Source organism: Polyodon spathula, chromosome 16 (genome assembly GCF_017654505.1).
Source record: "Polyodon spathula isolate WHYD16114869_AA chromosome 16, ASM1765450v1, whole genome shotgun sequence".
In the NCBI taxonomy this organism is placed as follows: Eukaryota; Metazoa; Chordata; class Actinopteri; order Acipenseriformes; family Polyodontidae; genus Polyodon; species Polyodon spathula.
In genome coordinates, this window is record NC_054549.1 from 34,170,791 (window position 1) to 34,191,705 (window position 20,915).

General features: G+C 37.4%; 1 protein-coding gene across 1 annotated transcript; it reads left to right on the forward strand.

The window, feature by feature from the left end:
• The first annotated feature begins 226 nt into the window (after positions 1-226).
• On the forward strand, positions 227-16,968 carry LOC121328287 (extracellular matrix protein 2-like). The gene is given in 13 exon segments (XM_041272884.1): positions 227-360; positions 1,015-1,246; positions 1,568-1,613; positions 4,172-4,471; positions 7,038-7,226; positions 10,511-11,203; positions 12,114-12,229; positions 13,497-13,632; positions 13,754-13,911; positions 14,313-14,452; positions 15,157-15,286; positions 15,288-15,505; positions 15,880-16,968. Coding segments are annotated over 10 exon segments (2,211 nt in total). The 5' UTR covers positions 227-360; positions 1,015-1,246; positions 1,568-1,613; positions 4,172-4,209; the 3' UTR covers positions 16,049-16,968.
• Positions 16,969-20,915: the final 3,947 nt, after the last annotated feature.

Sequence of the window (20,915 nt, forward strand, 5' to 3'; positions counted from 1 at the left end):
CACGTCAGAGACGTCCTCATCTACGCTTCTCAATAAGAAGCAAGGTGGCACTTGTTCGTCTGGTTGCTGCGCCCAGCACGTGCGCTGCCTAGTAATTATGGCAGAGAAAAAGACAAACTGCACTTCTGACACATCCCACAATCCTTTACTGCAACTGACCTCTCAGATTATGTGGGTTTAAAACAGTAACTTCAAAGTTTCTGAGGAAAGCTTTTGCTTAGAAATTGCAGACCCATTTGCTAAAAACATTTGTCACTGCTGAAGCAGAGTAGCTGTCTACTTGTATCAAGCTCCCGCAGTCTAAGGAAACTTGGGGAGAAGGAGAGACATTTGGCTTTGCATTCTGACAACGAACTACTGGTAAAGTACCATGCCCTTTTTTAGAACTAACATACTAATAACTTCTGTTTTCTAACTTTGCTTCAGCCACGAAAGGAGTTACATGTCAGGGTTAGACTTCAGGATATAATTATCCTTTTCATAAATTTGACTTTATACACTGCATTTTCCATCTAAGTTTATTCAAGTGTGGTTACATTAGCTTCTTTGCTGAAACATGAAAAAACAGAAAAATGTAAAAAGAACTGAACTGAATAGATGAGTATGGTTTAATAATAAACAAAAGTTAGATTTTATGTGGAGTACAGTTACAGATTGTGTGGAGGTTTAGTAAAAATCAAGTCCTTGAAATCTGATTAGATTTTTTTTCCCTCAGGGCTTTTGTTTTGACAGATGCGGTCCCATAAGGAATGACAAAATTAAAATGGATTCTGACCACCTGGCATTCCTCTTCTCCAAAAAAAAAAAAAAAAAAAAAAAAAAAAAAGAGTTCACAGTGAAAGCACTACTAGAGGCTAGTGTTTCTCAGGCACTCAAAAAGACTCCCCCCCCCCCCCATAAACTAGTACTGAATTTTTTCAAATATATTTTCCAGCCGAGCCTTGTGATCCTGAGGACCAGCTTCAGAGTAACACTTTCCTACTGTTTCTTTTTTCTTTCTTTCTTCCGTTTTAGTTTTCTTGGTAGCACTCCCTGAAAAACTTTGAAATATACCTCACAGTTCGTAACCCCAGGGGCCTAGATTATTCCGCAGACATCAGCGAGGAGTCATCAGGACGTGTTCGAACTTTCCCTCCTCCTCCTGCTCAGAGATAAAGATGTCAGACTGATACTCTTTCTGTTTTCCCAGTGGAAACATTTCATGGCACGGCACCACGGTATTTTAACAATCAAGTTGCTCTGCAAGGTAATTTGGGGTTGTTTGTTGTTTAAGTTGTGCTGTTGAGCAAGGAAAGGGATCAAGAACTGAAATATGCATGATTTTTCTTTGTTTTGTTTTTCCAGCTAAAGTCCTTGCTTTAAAAGTGGGAATGTATAAATTCCATCTGACAATATAACCAGAGCTTGTTTTGGCACACAATGCTGTTAGATGCTCATTTTGGCTCTGAGTAGCGAGCAACTGTTTTGGTTTGAAAGAACTGAAAAATCTATGGCTAGTTCGTGTTTATACTTCTCTTGTAATTAGACATTGCTATTAATACCATTTTGTGCTTTATATTTGATGTAGGTGGTGTTTTCAAAGAAGACCTGGGAGTGAAAGACATCAAAAACTGGTAAAAACAAAAGTTTGTTTATAATCTTTTGGCATTGACAAGTTATGCTGTATACCATTGCACATGGCAGACGCACAGTAGGGTGCAGCATGGAGGCAAACAGTTTGGGCTTGACAAAAAGAAAAAAAACAATGGTGAAAAGATGAAAGGGGACATAGAAAGGACAGAAATACAAGTCTGAGGTATAAAGTAAACCTCCATTTTTTCAGTACTTGAAAATGAAATAAGAACTATGCAGTACTAAAAACAAAAACAGCACTTCATAATGGTGATGCAGCAATGACCCTTATAAAAGTTTACCATAGTAAAAGCAAACTGTAATAAAGCATTGTGAAACATGGCATACCACAGTAAATGAGAAAAGCTTGGGAAAACTGAGAAATTACCATGCAAATTTACTGTGGTAAACTTTTCTAAGGGGGACGGTGATAATCAACATTTACTGCTTGTTTGGAATCTCAGGTGTGGCATAAGATGACCAGAAAATATAGCGTTACACATCTCCATGTGTTGCTAGAACTGTTTAAATAACGTACCTGTAGTTACTTATTTTCACTGTTAACATTCTCACAAGCTTTCACACTTATAATTTTAAAGTCTGTTTCAAAACTCTTTTCAAAATGTCTGCTCTAGTGCACAGGGGTTTGAGATTTGTCCTCTAAATCACTGCAAGAAACAAAAATAAAAAACAAACAATAAGCGCTCTGGCTTTTCTGTTCCGTACCACATCATGGATGCTTTTGGAGGTCTAATGTGGGGAAATTACACAGAACCCTTTTATGAAGCCAGGAAAGCAGTCTAGAACCAATGTGTAAGTGGCACTCTCTTGTATTGGGGGTGGAAGGCCAACTCCAATGACTGGCACTGTGATAAATTATACTGCCAAGTGATTTTTGCCTGCCAACCTCATCACTGCAATCCCAACTAGATGGAAAACGTCAATTGCTTTGTATGGTTACATGTTATCTCATGTGTTTTGGTTCTTTTGCTTCTCAAAACTCGATTTGTTCTTTAACATAAGGAGAAATGGAAATCAGAATCGCGCATTATGGCCTTACTTATTACTTGTTGCCAATGCAATGCAGTCTGCAGTGAGCGTGAACCTAAGAACCCTGGTCCTACTGTCCTGCACTGTTTATTGCTCTATTGATTTGTCTTAAAATCCTGCAAGTCTGAGCAGCTAAGGTGGTACCTTGGGGTTAAGTGGACTTGTCCAGCAGGCCTGAGTTTAAACAGCTAAATGTTTCAGCTGAGAGCTAGTTTCAAATCGCAGAATCCAATACAATTGCATCTTGTTGTGCAACGGAGATGAAGCCCACTTTTCAGAAAGGTACCCAGTAATAATAAACATCAATTTAGTTTAATTCTAATGTGTTGCCAGGGGCTCTGGTAGCATCCCCAGGCCTATACTCTCAGCAAAGAAAGGGACAACTGGACTTTTCACTGGTGGAGGATTTCAGTAGAAAGACAGCTTATTTGTCTTTTAAACAGCTTCCTAGAAATGAAAAAAAAAGTATTTATGCAGAGTATAATTTATGATGCAGAGTCTAAGAAAACTATAATTTTGGGCACACCTATACAAGCAAGAAGAATTAAACTGGGATGTTATTTAAAATAATAAGACTACAATTTGAACCACAAAAATAAAATAAAAAAGTGTCTGGCTCAAAATAGTCATCCGTTCAGGTACTGTAAAATTAAAATAACCATTGCAAAAATAGAAGAAATACTGCAATACATTCTGCTTAAAAAAACAAACAACAGTGCACCTTTCCAGAATAGTAAATACTATTCTCTAGGTTTTGTTGTGAGATGTACTTCCTTTCTATTTGAATGTTTAATTCACTTTTAAAAATAAAAAAGTATTTGCATTTAGAACTGATCAAAGAAACGGTGAAGCTGTGAATAATTCTATGTAATTTACAAGGTACAGTGAAAGGCAAAACTAAACAAAGGTAAAATTCAATGTTGTTTGATGCAATTTGTAGCCAGAAGATCGTGATTGTTGGAAATGCTCACACAAAGCCTCATGTTAGATAACTGGAACTGCCAATATAAAGCATTATTAGATATTAATCACTTTTTATGTTTCTAGAGAGAAAAGTACTTTCTGGTTGCCGGTAAATATCACAATTCTTCCAGTCTTGCATAAGGAGACATTGCAAAAATAAACACCAATACAGTTTGTTTTGCCCCCTCTGGCATTCAAGAACAATTTAATAAAGAAGTGTATTTCACAGGATTGCTGTGCACGTCAATTCAAAATGAAAGCATCATACAAAATAAAGAAACCAGTACACCTGCACACATCACTTAATTTTATCCTACAGACAATTGATGCATTTAAGAAAGAAAATTGCGCAAGCTGTTAAACTCTATCACCAGGTTGTTAAGGATTCATATCAATGGAGACAGAAGGTAGCAACTCTGTGCCATGCTATTTATTTTCTGAGACCTGTTATTTGGAGAATGTTTGCTGCAACAACTACATATTAAGACTCAAGTATATCTAGCATGTCACTCTGAAGACACCTCCCTTTTCTCTACTGTCTCTCTAGTGTCTGAAAGTACAGTACCAGGTTACTCCACCGCCAACATGAAGGCCAGGACTCTGCTAGTTCTGGTGTTACTCGCCAACCTGAGTTTTGCCTTTGCACAAGATGAAAGCAATCCACCAGCAACAGGAAAGAAGAGAGGACAAAAGCGAGGGAGAGGAAGACAGCTAAAGCAGAGGCCATCTGATACACCTGTATTGCTAGGCAACGTCCCTGTGGTCAAAGGAGAGGATGACTTGACGATCTTTATCGACTCCTACAAGGGTGTTAACGAGTTTGAGTCAAACTACAATGTCGTACCAGGTCAGTATGCTGTACATTTATAAAACACGTTTCTGTTGGTCCAATTGAAGATGTGTGTAAAAGTATCTTGCCTTTACATGGACATTTCCAATATGGTCTTAAAAGTCTGTTTATCCAACATACACAGTTAGTTTCATTGCATTTGTTTTTGCATTTGTTTTTTTTGTATAGCTTTCCTTATAAAATGTTACCATAATAAAAGGCATAGCAAAGTGTAATAAAGCACAGTGAAAGCATGGTAAAGCAGAGGTTAGCCCTGTAAAGAATAGTGAGGTATGGTGAAGCATAAAAAAACATGACAAAAATCTGAGTAAACTATGGGAAAAGCAGGGGGGGGGGACTGCAAAGATACTGGGGTAAGAGTTTCTGCACTGTCCTTTTGCAACCATATTTAGCAGAGAAATCAAACTATATCTGAGCATCTGATGTAGAAATATACAGCACTAATTATGCATCAATATTTATTCTGCTCTAATGTCATAATGTGTGGAATCTATGTATCTTTTTTTGAACAAAATGAGCACTCTTCTTTGAACCTGCCCCTTGTTTTCTGCTCTTTTGCCCACTCAAAGTGCCCATGAAAAAGCAGTCTTCTCATCAGCTGGGATATGGCCACCACGGTCATGCCAGTGCTTGCCAATTGTACTTAAAATCCAACATAATATTAGCGACATTAACAAAAAACAGATATTTAGAAATGTTTAACTACTTAATTAAAAATGTAGCATTCGAAAAAGACAATACACAAGCACTAATGTAAGACAAAATGTTAACTAACTGGCACAGGTACAAATCACATTTAGTTTAAGCTGGTGTACCCAGCAACATCTATGTTCACCAAAAAAAGAATGCAGAGGTCATATCTTGGCAAATATTGTTCTACCATGAAAACGACACACTAATTGAAAGAAATTGTAGTGCTGTTTATGGCATCACTCATATCCCAGTGGTCTTTTAATAGCCTTTTCTGTCTTGATTATTTAAAAAGCTAGATGACATTAAACTAAGATCTAGCCATGTGTATTTCACATTTTTCCAGTTGTCAAGCTGTGTTTATTAGCCAATCCTACTCCGGTATTAAGGGAATGTAAAATGTTATACTGTATATAGATTAATTTAGCCCTATAAATACAGTGCAATATAAAATATTATGCCAAATTGTTATCATTCTACTATTTCATCTTAATAGCAGGAACTTGTTCTATTCTCTGCAGCGGTAAAACTTTTTAAGTAATAGACAAAAAAAAAAAAAAAACAGACATTCTGTAGTGCACTACATGATACTGCATACTGATAAGATGATAATATGATATACATGATAATATTTTTTATATTGTTTTTATATGAAATATTAACACCTATAATTTTCATAGTACACAAAGCATCCAGAAATTAAACCAAATAATATGAAATCACTATCTAATAATTGTAATTACAGGTCATTTTTGAAAATATAACCAAAATCAACAAAATAAATGGTACAGAAGTCAAAATCAAAATCTATCAAAATCTAGTGTAACAAATCTCAGTGAATATGAATACAAAACAATGGATGTTTCTTGCCCTTTGTACTGCTAAATAACGCTTGATATTTTTTTCAGCTGTACGGCATATGAAAACAGATTTTAACTTGAAAAACAAACATATTTGTTAACAAAGTAAACAATGTTTCATTGAAAATATTTGTTATTGAAACTGTTTGAAAAAATTACTTTCTAAATTGCTTCCATGAACAACCGCTCCGATTGTTCAAGGAAATAGCTTTCAAGTAATCCAAGTCACAATCATGCACTGTACAAAATGTGAACAAAAACTTATGTAGTGATAAAGTAAAGACTTACGCCAGCAACTGCTTTAAGGGGTCTCTTTCAAAAGATCGCTGCATTACATGAAAAACATACGTCTATTGTAAATGTATAGTTAAAATGAATTGGAAAACAATTTAGCTCTATTAGGCTGTGGTAGAAGCCCGATGTCATCAACACATCAGCTGTGATTTAAAATCAATCCATTCCCATTTTCCAGCTTCGTAACCCTGACAGTGTCCACTGTAAAGTCAACGCTCTCTTCATGCAGCTTAGCACCCCATTGATTGCTGCTGGTCTAAAAGCTGCTCTGCTTTACTGTAGGGTCAGATATGCTCTGCAACACAACCTCTTTCATGACTAACAACAAGCAGCTCTCCACAGACTGCACTAGCCATTTCAATCTGCACACCGCATCCAGATTCTAAACAACCAAGACAAGTACCAAATATTTGTTGGTTCTTCCAATATATATTAATGTTGCTCTTCAGAAAGGGATGAACCGTCAACTATGAGCCTAATGTTTATGCACAGAGCACCTGAGTCTCCAAACTATGTTTTTAAAATTAAAATTACCAATAACTCCCACCCATACCCTAATCCCAATACCCCAATGGACTAGCTATTCCTTCTACCACTGTCCCCTGCAGGTCCAATGCAAGGGATGAGGGATGTTTAACAGAAGACACAGAACTTGCTTCTTGATTCTCAGATTCCATCCAAAAAAAAAAAAATCTGTCACATGATTTGTTTCTTTGCAGGAAAGAAAGGGCAGTGCACTTTTGGTGGCATCACAATGTTCAACAATGCTGTCTGGTCCCCTAAACCCTGCGTCACCTGCCTGTGTTCAAATGGAAATATCGCCTGTGATGAAATGAAATGCCTGCCTCTCTCCTGTCCAATCAGAGTGAAGCCTGCAGGGGAATGCTGTCCCATCTGCAGTGACATCGGTATTTACCTACTCTGAGTTCAATTCTGTTCAATGCTGAATTTTTTACAATGTTTAAGTAACAAGAGCTTCATACTCTGTTCCCACAAGCAACATGTTTGTTTTGAAGCAAGCACTTAGTTAACAGAGGACACATGCAGTTTATTATTACTTACAGGTGCTCCAGTTTACTTCTCGCTATAATTTTAAAATAAGCCTTTGATAAACCTCTGATGTTGGCTTAAAAATGGCAAACTCATTCAGTTCGAATTTTGCTGCGAACTGATGCTGCATTATCTTAGATCTCCAAGTCAAAAAATCTTGGACTAACATAAACTGTAGACAAGAATCAGATCAAATAAAAATTCTACACGCACACAAGAAAAAAGTGTTTAAACTTGTCCAAATAACAATGCAAACTCATTTAACTTCAGAGATGTAAATGTTATGATAAATTCCTAGGAGTAAAACAGAAAAATACAAAATACATTTATCGTCTACTGGAAGCAATTTTAAATCTTGCATTTCAAACATGAATCTTAAGTAATAATATAAAGAAAATTGAAGTGCATGCTATAAATATACAGAATACTGCACTCAATCATGTTCATATCTAATTTTGAACCCAGATGAATTGCTGTCTGTAGCTGCTGCTGTAAATAGTGTGTGTGTGGGAATGCAAGGTTGGCAGGGATGGGGTTAAAGCTGTCCCTGCCAGCAAACACAGGTGTGGCCATTCCCCAATTAGGTAACTGATGCTAACTGGGGAGTGGCCACATGTATAAAAGGAGCCAGAAATGCTTTGTTTGAGAGTTGATGTTTAGGTGACTGTTTGAGTAGGTAACTGAGTCTGCACTTGTGGCAGGATAGCGCTGTGACCTAAGGTATAGACAGAAGAGAGGCTTAGAGACAAGAAGCTGCAGTTAAAGGGCTTTTGCACGTTTATTAAACCAACAAACAAAACACTAGAAAAAATAAACAGACACAGGGGCCACAATAAAATGCTCAAACAAAAAAATAAGACACAGTTCTCCTTGCTTTTATACATGTGGCCACTCCCCAGTTAGCATCAATTAACTAATTGGGGAATGGCCACACCTGTGATTACTGGCAGGGACAGATTTAACCCCATCCCTGCCAGCCTTACATTCCCACACACACACTATTTACAGCAGCAGGGCTTCTGCCACACCGTTTCAGCAAAATTATTATCTTGTAATCATTTTTGACAGGGCAGATATTATTATTATTATTATTATTATTAATTAAAAAAAAAAAAAAAAAAAACAGTTTAGGGTTCGTAATCCTAGAATGATGCAAAGACTTTTTGCCCAGCTCCATATGTAAAAAATGTGCACATTAAATTAGAAACACATCCCACACAAATGAGCACTGTATGAAGTCTTTGGATACATCAAAGGCAAATATGTTTTCATCTTACTGCTGTATATTTGCACTTTAGACAAATATTTATTTTAATGAAGGACATTTCCTCCCGGTGCAGGGGGAAACACACACTTACATGGAAATTGAGATTTTTACTGATGCAAAAAAAAACCCAAAAAACTCCTAAAATGGCTGAAGGGAGGGCTGTCATGTCACTAGTGTGTTGAAGCTGCTTTAGGAATAATTTGTCATCTTGGAAAATTGTGGCAAATATGTTTACATTAAAGGATAAAACTATATATAATTCATTAAAAAGGACATGCATTAACCTTGTAATCCTGGGGCGCACACTTCACCACAGATTACGTCAGTTTTTACTGACCTATCCCAAATCATCTGCCAAGTACTTCACTCCCAATCCCTGTCAATACCGCATCTTTATCCACAGTGAGGTTTCTGCTTACTGGTGCCCAGCTGGCACAGGCTTCCATTTTTCCACTCTTAGTAACTGATCCACAGTTGCCTCATTGAGGTCAGTTCACTGCCGTGCCAGGAACCACAGCTGCGTTTTAAATACAGTTACCTTCAAATCATTTATAAACATGATACCGAAGGATTTATTTTCCTTTCTTATTCTTATTAAATGTAACCATTAAGCATGTACCTGAAATGCTGCACACTATCCAGCATGAAAGGTAAGTTGATTCTCCATGCCCAGCCAATTAGTTTTAAGTCAATATAATCTGTGGATTGTGTTAACCAAAAACACATGCAAGTAGCCTATTCCCTATTGCATGGTTGTTTCTAACTAAACTACGGCTTAGAATACAACATTTGTCATTTACTAACCACATCATTTTCATTCTAATATCCTTTACTTACAGCCTACACACAACTAACTATTCAAGCATGTTCTTTGACAAGACTGCATAAAACATAGGCTTGTGAGTTGAGGATGCAACTGTGGACTTAGGAAAGCTTCACTGTTTTTATTTAGGAATTAAAACAAAAAACATTTTTGACTGCAAGTGTACGTGGACACATGCCTCAAGCCAGATTCACTACAGGGCACATTTCAATTTCCACAGGGAGGGAGTGAAGGTATATGGCAAGGGGTCAATAGCAGCTGAATGCAAGCTTTAGGATAGCGCATCCATGTGTGTCGTTGAGATGCTAATTTGCGATGTGTTTGGTTGCTGGTTCGCACCCAGCCTCCACCCTGTTACACATAAATACACTTGGGAGATGGTGGTCAGGATCTTATAATATGTGTTTTACGGTAGGTGATGGGTAGCATATGGAGGATAGAGGATTTGGAGGGCATCTAGTTTGTTTAATGAGTTTGGCAAAAGAGTTCTGAATGAATTCTGCACTTTAAGCCAGTGTGGTTTTGGAGAGGGAAGATAACAAGGGATGATAGTGATAAGATGTAATAAACACAGACGAGGGTCTTGGAGTTACTTAAAACATGCTCGTAGATTAATGATATTTTGCTGATGAAAAATAATGCTAAAACACTGGGGACTATTTTTTAATTTAAGAACTACAATCGCTCAAACATTTATCAAGGAAGAACTTCATCAGACCAATCCAACCTAACTCTTCTCTTTCCGACTACATTACCATATCCAATCCATGTATGTGTGTAAAACCTTTCAATGCTCTGTTCCCTTGAAGTAAAATTCCTAAAAGATCATTTAGATCAAGTGAAAAACAAACTTTAACACTGGCATGTAATCTAGAAGACTTGAAGGGAACATTGCTGTAACCTGGGCCTTGTGTTTCACCATACTAACAATCTCTCTCTGTCTTTCACTTTTTGTCATTCATGTCCTCTCTCCCCTATCATGGTCATCCTAACATTCATGCCGAACACAGAATCAGTTCATGACAGTCCTGAAATTTCTGGCGATTCCTCAGAACCCAACGATCCGAGTGTGCTGGAGTCGGTGCCCCCCAAGAGCCAGGAAGAGATTGAGCAGCTGCTGCAGCAGGAAGAGGAGGAGCTACAGGAGGAGGAGGAGGAACGGCTGCGCAAGAGGGACGAGCAGCGCAAGAGGAGGAGGAAGGAGAAGAAGCAGCTGCAGGAGGAAAGGCAGAAGCAGCTGTTCGAGGAGCGCCGGCGCGAGGAAGAAGAGATCCGATCACGTATGGAGGAGGAAGAAGAGAAGCAGAGAGAGGAGGAGGAAAGGAGGAAAGAGGAAGACAAAGTGAGGAGAAAGCAGGAGGAAGAGGAGGGGGAGAAAAGGCAACAGCAAAAGGAGAGCAGACAGGAGGAAGAAAGAAAACGGGAAGCAGAGAGAAGGATTTTAGAAAGAGAACAGAGAGAGCGGGAAAGAATAATGGAAGAGGAAGAAGATGAAGAGGCAGAAGAAAAAGAAGTGGAACAGGAGGAAGATGACTTCCTTAGAGGTGACGTTTTCAGAATGCCAAACAACCTCCCCATTCCCCCGCCGCCGTCTCCTCCTCCTCCTCCTCCTGCTGCTCCAGAAGGAATCCCGCCCCTCCCTCCTGGCTGCGTCATCTCTGACATCACACTCAGCTGCAGTAATGCCAAACTCACCAGCATACCTCCACTGGTAGACCCACACCTCAAGCGCCTAAATCTTGAAGGTAAGCACATTCAAAACATGTCCTGATAAAAGTGAAAAAATAATAACTTCAAGGTTGTACCCGCCCGACAATCCCTTCATTGTCTATACAGCAAGCAGCACTTGTGTGAACATGGCCACTGCCCTGAGGTAGGTATACATACACCTTTACAATCTCTCTTATTTTTCCACACTGTATTTATATTACATTTGCTTGGAGCCAATCTCTTTTTAACCTATTCCACTTTAAGTTGGCACAGCAACAGAAAAAGATCATTTTATAGACACTTGCTGCAAGCCACACCTAATTATGTCATGCTAGCCAACACATTTAGAGCCCACAAACTTAAAATAAAAACAGATGCAGGAAGGTTACAAGTGGAAAACTACTTCATGACTGTAACGCTGTCCCATGCTTCTTTTAGTGCTGGAAAGGTGTTCAGAATGAAAACATCTTGTTTATTTAAATTTCTATGGAAAAATGTCTACATTAGTCGTCATAACAACCATGTAACTTACTCTTAGGTATCTTAGATAGGAAAACTAGACAACTTAAACGTACCTTTGCCAAATAATAGAAAAATAAGTGAAATATGGGTCCAATTTAACCTGTGTATCAAACTGGTTGGTTGATGACTTGCACATGGCTTAATAAAAAGAATCCCTGCTGAGGTAGCAGTTCCTTTAGCTCATTGGATCCGTACTAGATGATCCTTTCTACTGTTAAATCCGTCCCTCCAGCTACTGTAGATCGCTAGATAAGAACCTACTGGGGTCCTGTTTGTATCAGCTAAACTCTGCATGGTCCTAGGTCCTCATATAATAGGCTTTGTAGTTGATTATGTTATATTGTTTCATATATGGCAAGTCATTGATTAAAATAACATCTATTTTTTTCAGAGTAATTGTATTAATTTTCGTGTGTCTTCCAGGGAACTCCATCACTACGATTCCTGCAGCAGCGTTCAATGGGATTCCTAACCTGGAATGGATTGACCTTGGCAAAAACAAGATCACATCTGCCGGCATTGATCCACAAGCCTTCACAGTAAGCAGTGAAATGTTATGGGACAAAAAAATAAAATAAAAAAGCCAGATATTGCAGAAATACAACACAAGGGTTGGTTCACTAGTGTGTGTTTGTATAACTACCTGTGTTGGGTTTATAATATTTTTTAGTATCAGTATAAATGTCCACTGCTAATGCACGACGTAAAACCTGCTGCAGTCTGTGTGATTACAACAAAGGCCAAGCTCTTCAAATGTGAAGCACCGCTTATCAAGGTATTGTACATGCTGGTCTTTGAGCTTACAAACAACTAAACTTCATTCTGTCTCAGGCAACTGGTCTCACCCTAAAACCTGCCTTGGAATACTTCAACAGTGCCATTAAATAACATGTGTGCATATCACCACAGTGGCTACCGTGGAACTATAATTATCTACATTTTTACAATAACCAATGCCTGTGTTTTGTCTGAAAATGAATAGTCCAAAGTATAGTGCTTAGGTTTCATGAAAAAAGCAAACAAACTAATTAGCTGTGCTTTGCTCTGCTTCGCTGCCCAGTCTTTCTAAGTTGCTTTTGGAATTTACACTAGCATTACATTTGAATTGTGGCTCTGCTATACCTATTTCTGCTAACACTAGAAAATACAAAATAAAAAAACATAGTTACCTTCTCACAGATGCTGTAGGCTTTGTATTTAAACTTGAAAACATCTGCAAACCTGTAAAAGGCCCAAATTAGAAGAGACAAAAACAAACAGGCTTCAAAGAGAAGCATGACAGGACTATAGTGACTTCAAAGCACTCCATTTATTAGCCTATCAAAATGGTCAGAAATGGCTTGGAATTTCTACGGATGCAATGCTAAAAACTAGGACAGCATATGTTACAGGCTAAATTAAACCCAACAGGAGTTATTCTCGCAACAAGAAGGAAGATTTTTGCCAAATATTGACTTGGGACAGGAAATATTTTAGCCCTGAAATTCAAATGTGGCACATAGCTTGTGTGTGATTCAGCAGTAAACAGTAACAGTGTTATTTCGAACAGCTTTTGGAATCCCTTCCACTATGTCATTCTAACATCTGCATACATTAAAAAACAAACGTTTTTCTTTAAGATTTTTTTCTTGAGCCATTCTCACTGCAAAGAAAGCACACACCTGGTTTGTGCAGCTATAAAAGTAGCATTTTCAATGCTTATGGTAATAACTTTGATATTGTAAAACTAAATATGTTACTACAATTACATATGCAGATAAGGCAGGAACAATCTACTGCAATGTTGATTTTTTTTTTCTTTCTAAGAACCTTAAAAGGTTAACACGTCTCTACATGGATGCAAACATGCTTGCACAGATCCCTCAGGCGCTGCCTCCCACACTGGAAGAGCTCAAAATAAACGAGAACGTCCTCCAGATCATAGACGAAGATAATTTCCAAGGTATTTTCTCATGAAAATTCTTTATGTGAGAAAAACTAAAATGAATGTGAAATGTTTTCAAAGCAATAATCTTACTGATCTTAAATGAAAAACAAAAATTCCATGTTTTTTTTTTAAACAGATCTGAACAACCTTGTTACCCTGGAGCTGGAAGGAAACATTCTCAGTGAAGGAACTGTCAACCCCTCAGCTTTCAAGCCCCTGACGAGTCTTTCTTACTTGAGGCTTGGCAGAAACCACTTCCGGACAGTCCCTCAGGGACTCCCCGAGTTATTAGAGGTAAGATATGAGGAGCACAGCAGGGCACTGACAAGACCAACTCGATGGATAAATCACAAACAATGGGGAACATTTTCAACAGCAGTCTTATCTGACGTGTGTGCAACAACGATGGTACAATCAAAACCTGGTGCAAATTGATAAACATTTAACAGCCAGGGCAGTGCTGCTGATTTATACCCACACAGGTTATTCAAACTGAAATGTAACACTAATGAATGATTATAAAAGCACACATCACAAAATTCCACTAGCACCTGATTTTTTATGACAACAGGGCAGAAGAGCACCTCACAGACAGGTTATCAAGGGGCTGTTCACTTAAGAGGGGTTCAGATAACCGGAGTTCGGACAATCAAGGCTTTACTGTATTAACTTTCCTGTTTGTTTGTTTTATGCAGGAGCTTTACCTTGAAAACAATCTGATAGAAGAAATATCAGAAGCTGCCTTCAATAACAGCAGAAAGCTAAATATCATCTCACTAAGGCACAACAAACTAGACGAGTCAAGGCTAGCACCTCAGGCCTGGATCAATCATGAGTAAGCAGTTCTTTTCTTGGCATAGCTTGTCAGACTGCTTATTATATATAATGTTCCCTCTTTGATCTCTAAACCTAACATTGCCATTCTTTGACGTTGGCTTTGATTTTTTGGAGTGAACCAAATGGCTGAACTCTCACTCTTGAATGTTTGCATATTTTCTGCATGTCAAAACTATTAGGAGCTTGGAACTCGTATATAGTATTATGCAGAAACCAAGAAAACATTGGGGATACACTTTTCAAACAATAACTACATGTAGTTTCCATTAAGCAGTATTTGTTATAATTACTGTAACATACTATATATACACACACACACACACACACACACACGCACGCAAGTGGCATGTACACCCTAACATGTCCAATCTTTCTGCCATGAGTAATGGCCACTAGTTTCTTCACTGCAAACCCCTACTGTTAATTGACACTGTAGTGTGCTTGAGAGTTCTCCTCTACATATGTGCATAATACAACCAAAATCTCATTGTACACATTAGTGCAATCAATAGTGATAAATCTATCTATATATATATATATATATATATATATATATATATATATATATATATATATATATATATAAATATATATTATTATATAAACAGACTTCAAGCTGTTTTTCCACCTACTTCCTTTAACTGAAGTACATTATATGGTAACTGCATGCACTAAAATATGTTCATTTTTCTTTCATTAAAGGAACTTGGAATCCATCGATCTGTCTCACAACCAGCTGTTCCATGTCCCTTCCTTCCTGCCCAAATCTCTGCTGCATCTGGTCCTGGTGGGGAATCCGATTGAGAGGATCCCAGGGTTCGTGTTTGCCCACATGGAGCCTGGGATTGAGTACCATGGAGCCTGGGATTGAGTACCTGTACCTCTCCTTCAATAAGCTGAGTAACGATGGGATCGACCCAGTGTCTTTCTTTGGAGCCTTCCACTCACTCATAGAACTGTTTCTGGATCACAACGAGCTGACAGCTGTGCCACTTGGAATCAACGAGATGAAATCGCTGCGCTTCCTGAGACTGAACGATAACAAAATAAGGTATTCAGGAAAGTTGTGCACAATGACAAAAAACCCTTAGAAAGGAGTTTTGAGCGGACTGGTATTATAATTAAGGGTTTCTGATAAACACTGATAAAACATCGCTGAAACAAAATAAACGAAAGCAGTGTTTATAAACTACAATTTATTTTTGTTTTACTACACCTCAGTTCATAGTCCAGTGTACTGTATTTTAATGTAATAGAAGATTCACTATTTGGGATTGAATAGAACAAAAACCTGCATTGCAATTGTCTACTAGGAACACAGATTAACAATGATTATGATTTATAAAAATAGTACTTCCATAAAGATATTTTCACAATTCTGAAGTAAATGACTGTAAAGTAATCCTTTCTTATTTTTTCCCGCAGGAATTTTGAAGAGCATTCCATATGTGACGCCTTCAATACTGATGATTCAAAAATAGTGGCGCTGCGCCTTGAAAACAATTACATCGACACAAGAAAAATTTCCCACACTGCATTTTCTTGTGTCAGGTCTTACTCCAGCGTTGTTCTCAAACCACAGAAGATTAAGTAACCATCAGCATGGGAGCCTCTTGGAATGAACATTCTACTCTGACATAATCTTGATATCATCAATAGAATTTTTGAAAAGTAACAAGTTTTCTGCACTGTGTTTACTTTTCTTTCTATACAGCTGAAGAAGATACACACACACAAGTCCAAAACAAACAAAAAAGTGTCATGAATCCAAGGCAACTTCCAGACAACTTTGAAGCAACTCACTGTAAAGAACATTTTCACTATGTCTTATGTGAAAAAAAGTAACTAAATCAAAACAGTTAAAACACAACTAGTTGCATTAATTGTAGACTGAAAGTTGCCTTGTCTTAGCATTTACTATACTGATTTACAGTGCTGTTCAATCAAATATCTCCATATATACTGTACTAAAAGAACAGCTATAATCACAAGAACTCTGCCACTATACAGTATTCTGTTTGCTGGTCCAGTTAAAACAATGCAAGCCGTTTACTGTAACAATTTATACTGTCACTAGGAAAGCGAAGCATGATTTTTATTGCAAGAAAGATTCTGAATTGTTCTTTTGTCATTCTTATGTGTTTGTTAACAAGGGTTAGGCCCAGTTCACTTGAAATCAATGTTATTGTAAGAGTTAAGCAAACAAAACGTCAGAATCACTGCTCAACTTTAGAAGCAGAAGAGACTGTGCCAGAACAAGCGAACTACCAGTACTAATTTATGCTGATGAATTTTATGATAAGAAAAAGAAGCCTGCTTGAACAGTAATTTTCCTGTAGTAATAACAGAAAATTACAATTATTAATTTCAATGTGTATTTTTGGTGCTTTAGCCTTTCAGTTTTACTTATATATAAAGATGTGTACCACCTATACTTTGCTGGAATAGGTATAGCAAGAGGAAAAAAAAAATAATTGTCTTGCACATTTTGTTATATATTAAATTTTTTTTTCACATTTTGTTTATTCTATTTGCTGTTATGTATGAGCAACTGGAAAATAGAGGAGTGACCTAAACAAGAATATTATTGATAGTGTTATATGTGTAAAAATCTACTGGGGCTATACAAGTATATACAACAAAAACAACAACAACAACAACAACAAATTATATTGTAACACAGCTAAACATGTTTCTCGGTTTTACACTTTTGCATTTCAATATGATAAGAATGCCTTTGAGTTACACAGACACACCAAAACTCAATCTTGCACTGTAAATATTTATATCTCATTCTGGCGTACAAGCCAGGTGGCAGCAAGTCTGGTTTTGGAAAATATAAATTAACGGTTCACATGCTTTAAAACATTAACTGGTTTTGAAGATGCACTGAAATTTAAACCAAAATTGTACTTTTAATTTTTTGACTGAAGCCATGCAGTAATTTTAATTGTATTTCCATATTCCATATCCAACATTTGTTTAATCCTTACCAAAAAATATCCCAAGTTTTTAGCTTTTTTTTTTTTTTTTTTTTTAAATAGGGATTGCTGTACAATATGAGATCAATCGCAGTTCATACATAACATCCTACCAACATTATGCAAAGCATGTATGTTACACTCTTTGTCAAGGATTTAAAAGATGTCAGTACTGTAAAAAGCAGATCATGATGATCTACTATAACAGCACATGGAATAGAATCTTCAATGTATCAGATGCCAATGCAAAGTTTAGTCTAATTTGGGCAAGTTGCCAGAACTCATGCATGAACAGATTACCATGACCCAAGGCTGCCACCAGATACCCTCAAGAACTTATGGTAAGGAATGCTCATCACACCAAAACGGGATAAGTGGTTTTTAAGAATAGCCAAAAGTGTGACGTACATATTGGCACTTACGCCATCTTAAATTAAGCATGACCTGCACTCTGCAGACTCTGGTAAGAAGCTGTTGAAGTAGTGCTTTTATGGCACTGCTGTTTTAAATTGCCTTTGTTTTATTGTTTTAATAATGTAATATAAATCCATGTACGGTTTGTCGTAGAGTTTTGCAGCTGAAATAATTTCCACATCAGGAATATGATTTACTGTATATTTTCAGGTATATTAAGCATCAAAAACTGTGTTTACTTAAAATTACCTTCATTTTGACAGCAATGACGTGTTCACTTGAGTTTAACGCCTACATCAGCAGTATTTAAATGTACTCTTGTAGAATGCATGCCTAAATATTGCAACAACTCTTGACCGTAAATTGCAAGGGAACAGCCACTCTCCGATAGGCTGGGAATTGTTTTTTAAATATGGAAAGCGTTACACTTAATCTAGAGTTCACTAAGCCTTTTACCGTGCCTAAACACGATAAAGAAACTGCTTAGCACATTCTCACCAAAGAAGAGTGGTCAACCTCATCATCAGGTCATCAGCGTCACATGCAACTGCCCGCAAAACCAAAAACCCAGAGTCATGCTTTACAGAGTCAGCTAAAACGATCTTGTTAATGTAGGGTTACAAAAGAGGTAAATATGCAGCAGCAGGTAAACACTAAAACTGGCCAATCAATTAGTTCTCCTTTTTCTGGATGGACTCTAACAGGCCTGCAAAGTAAATATACTATACTGTAGTTAGATGTATAGTAGGACAGTTGTACAGGACAAGTTTAATAAAGGATGTTGTACAGCCTTGGGCTTGCTTTTGCCATGGTAAATGAAATGCACACAGCACAATTCAGTATTTGTTGCACAAAGAGAGATGGAAAAAATGAATATGTTAGGAAGGTGAGGATTGCAGCAGTAATGTCACTGGTATTTTGCAATGAAATATCTTGTGTTATGCTTGCAAATACCAACAGTGGCTTCAATAAAGAATTCACAGGGTTGCTGCCAATCCAAATAAGTATTACACAAATAACATGCTGCTCTGACTGAGGTATTGTTTTATGAAAAGAATATAAACCAGATTCCAATATTGTACATATAATCTAGGCAACCCAGCAAACATCAAGTGCTTGTTTTTAACACTGTAGATACACTACAATATCTTTAACACAAGCCAAATCTAATGTACTTTTTGAATGGGCACCAGAGCAGTACTTATAGCCAGGAGCGCTTATTACTGGCTTATATACAGTTAGCATACATCGCAGTATGAAACATACGTAACGAATAAGTAAAACTAACACTGTTGTTTCATAAGAGGGTGTGTGTCAGCGTGTGACTTAAAGGACAATTAATGGTTTGACTGGTTTGCTCATTAATTTGTACTCATGGTGTGAAACAACTAAATACACATTTTCCTGTTTGGGGGAGAAAAAGAACCCACTAAACGGACTGTAAACTGCTGTCCTATAAAACGTATTTTCAGAATAACAGGCTGGTATGACCTGCTTTATTACGGTATTGTATATCAAACCCGTTTGACACTTCATGTGTCAAAGGAGTCACTTAAAATGCACAGTATAACTTTTTTTTTTCTCTGGAAAATTGATTCTAAAAAGAGAATATAGAAATTAATCTTGGAATGCCCGGTTTCTTTAGTACCTGCTCACTAGGTACTAAAACGCATGTTGAGCTGATTCATGTTAAACTTAACATCTTGGTATAGTAACTCGGTTTATAACCAAGATTATGTGTTGAACTGACTTAATCCAGATGTGCAATCGCTGCATGGGATCAATATAAGTAAGCCAGGTTTTAAAAGTCTTTTTTTACAATCAAAGAACTGTACACATGAAGGTGTTTGCATGAATTTAATTAGATAACAAAATGCCGGATGTTTTTGACACAAACAGTTAAACATTTGCTGTTTACCATAAATCAAATTCCTTTTTTGTTTTGTAATGTATTTGTAAACCACTGGCAATTTAATGACATTAAATAATGTTATTTAAACAAAAAACCTGGTTAAGATCAGCAAATGGAAATTTCTATGCACTCATTTATTCCATGATTCTGCTTGCCTCTCCACTTATTAAGAAACTGTATTCATTTTAGCTAAAGCCAATGAACACCATAACAGCTGAAGTAGCCTGTGAATCATTTCTTGCAACCAGACACATACTAAAGGCATGTTTAAAAGTAAAATGAGGGGCTCCCAAGTGACGCATCCGGTAAAGGTGCTCAGCGTGGAGTGCAGGATGTGTCCTAGTCGACTCCAGGCTATTCCACTGCCGACCGTCGACCATAGTGTTATAGACCCAGCAACCCATGTAGCCCTGTGGTCACTGGGGACATCGAGACTCCAGTGACGTACCACCCAGACGTCACGAAGTGGTTGGCTGACATCGACTGTAGTGTGTGAAGCTCCTGTCGCCCAAGTATAAGTCTTATTATCTTCGCTGCTCCTGAGTCAGCATGGGGGTGGCAGCGATGAGCTGAGCCTAAAAAATAATGGGCTATTCTAAATAAATACCGTTTTTTTTTTTTTTTGTCTGAAATCAAATATGCAGAGAAAAACAGACTATAATATTTCTGTTACTGTTTGATACTTTTCTACACTGATGTTATCAAGCCATCAGCAACCTAGTGCAGTTTTAGAAATATCAGTTTTTGAGTTTAAGAATAAAAGTGCTGTGAACAGGACCCATGGTTTACAGTACACTTAGAGCAATATTTAAGAAAGCAGTAGCATGAGGGTTCACATTGCTGCTCCGGGACTTAAACTGAGAACATAAATAAACCAAAGAGCTAGTTGCTGACCTGGAATGGGCAGTCAAAAGAGACCTGAGGAGACTGTAGAAAGTGAAGCCAGCACATCAAAGCAATCTCTTTTACATGATGTGAGACAAGGGACTCATTTATAATATTGAAAATCAACAAGAACAGGGACAAGCTTCACATTGTCGAAATTCAAATGTCAACACCACCTAGGGCTGAGAAAATAAATGAACTGAACAAGGTATGAAAACAGTAAAAGCACAATCAGGAAAGCGATTGGAAAAGAGACCGAAACTTAACAT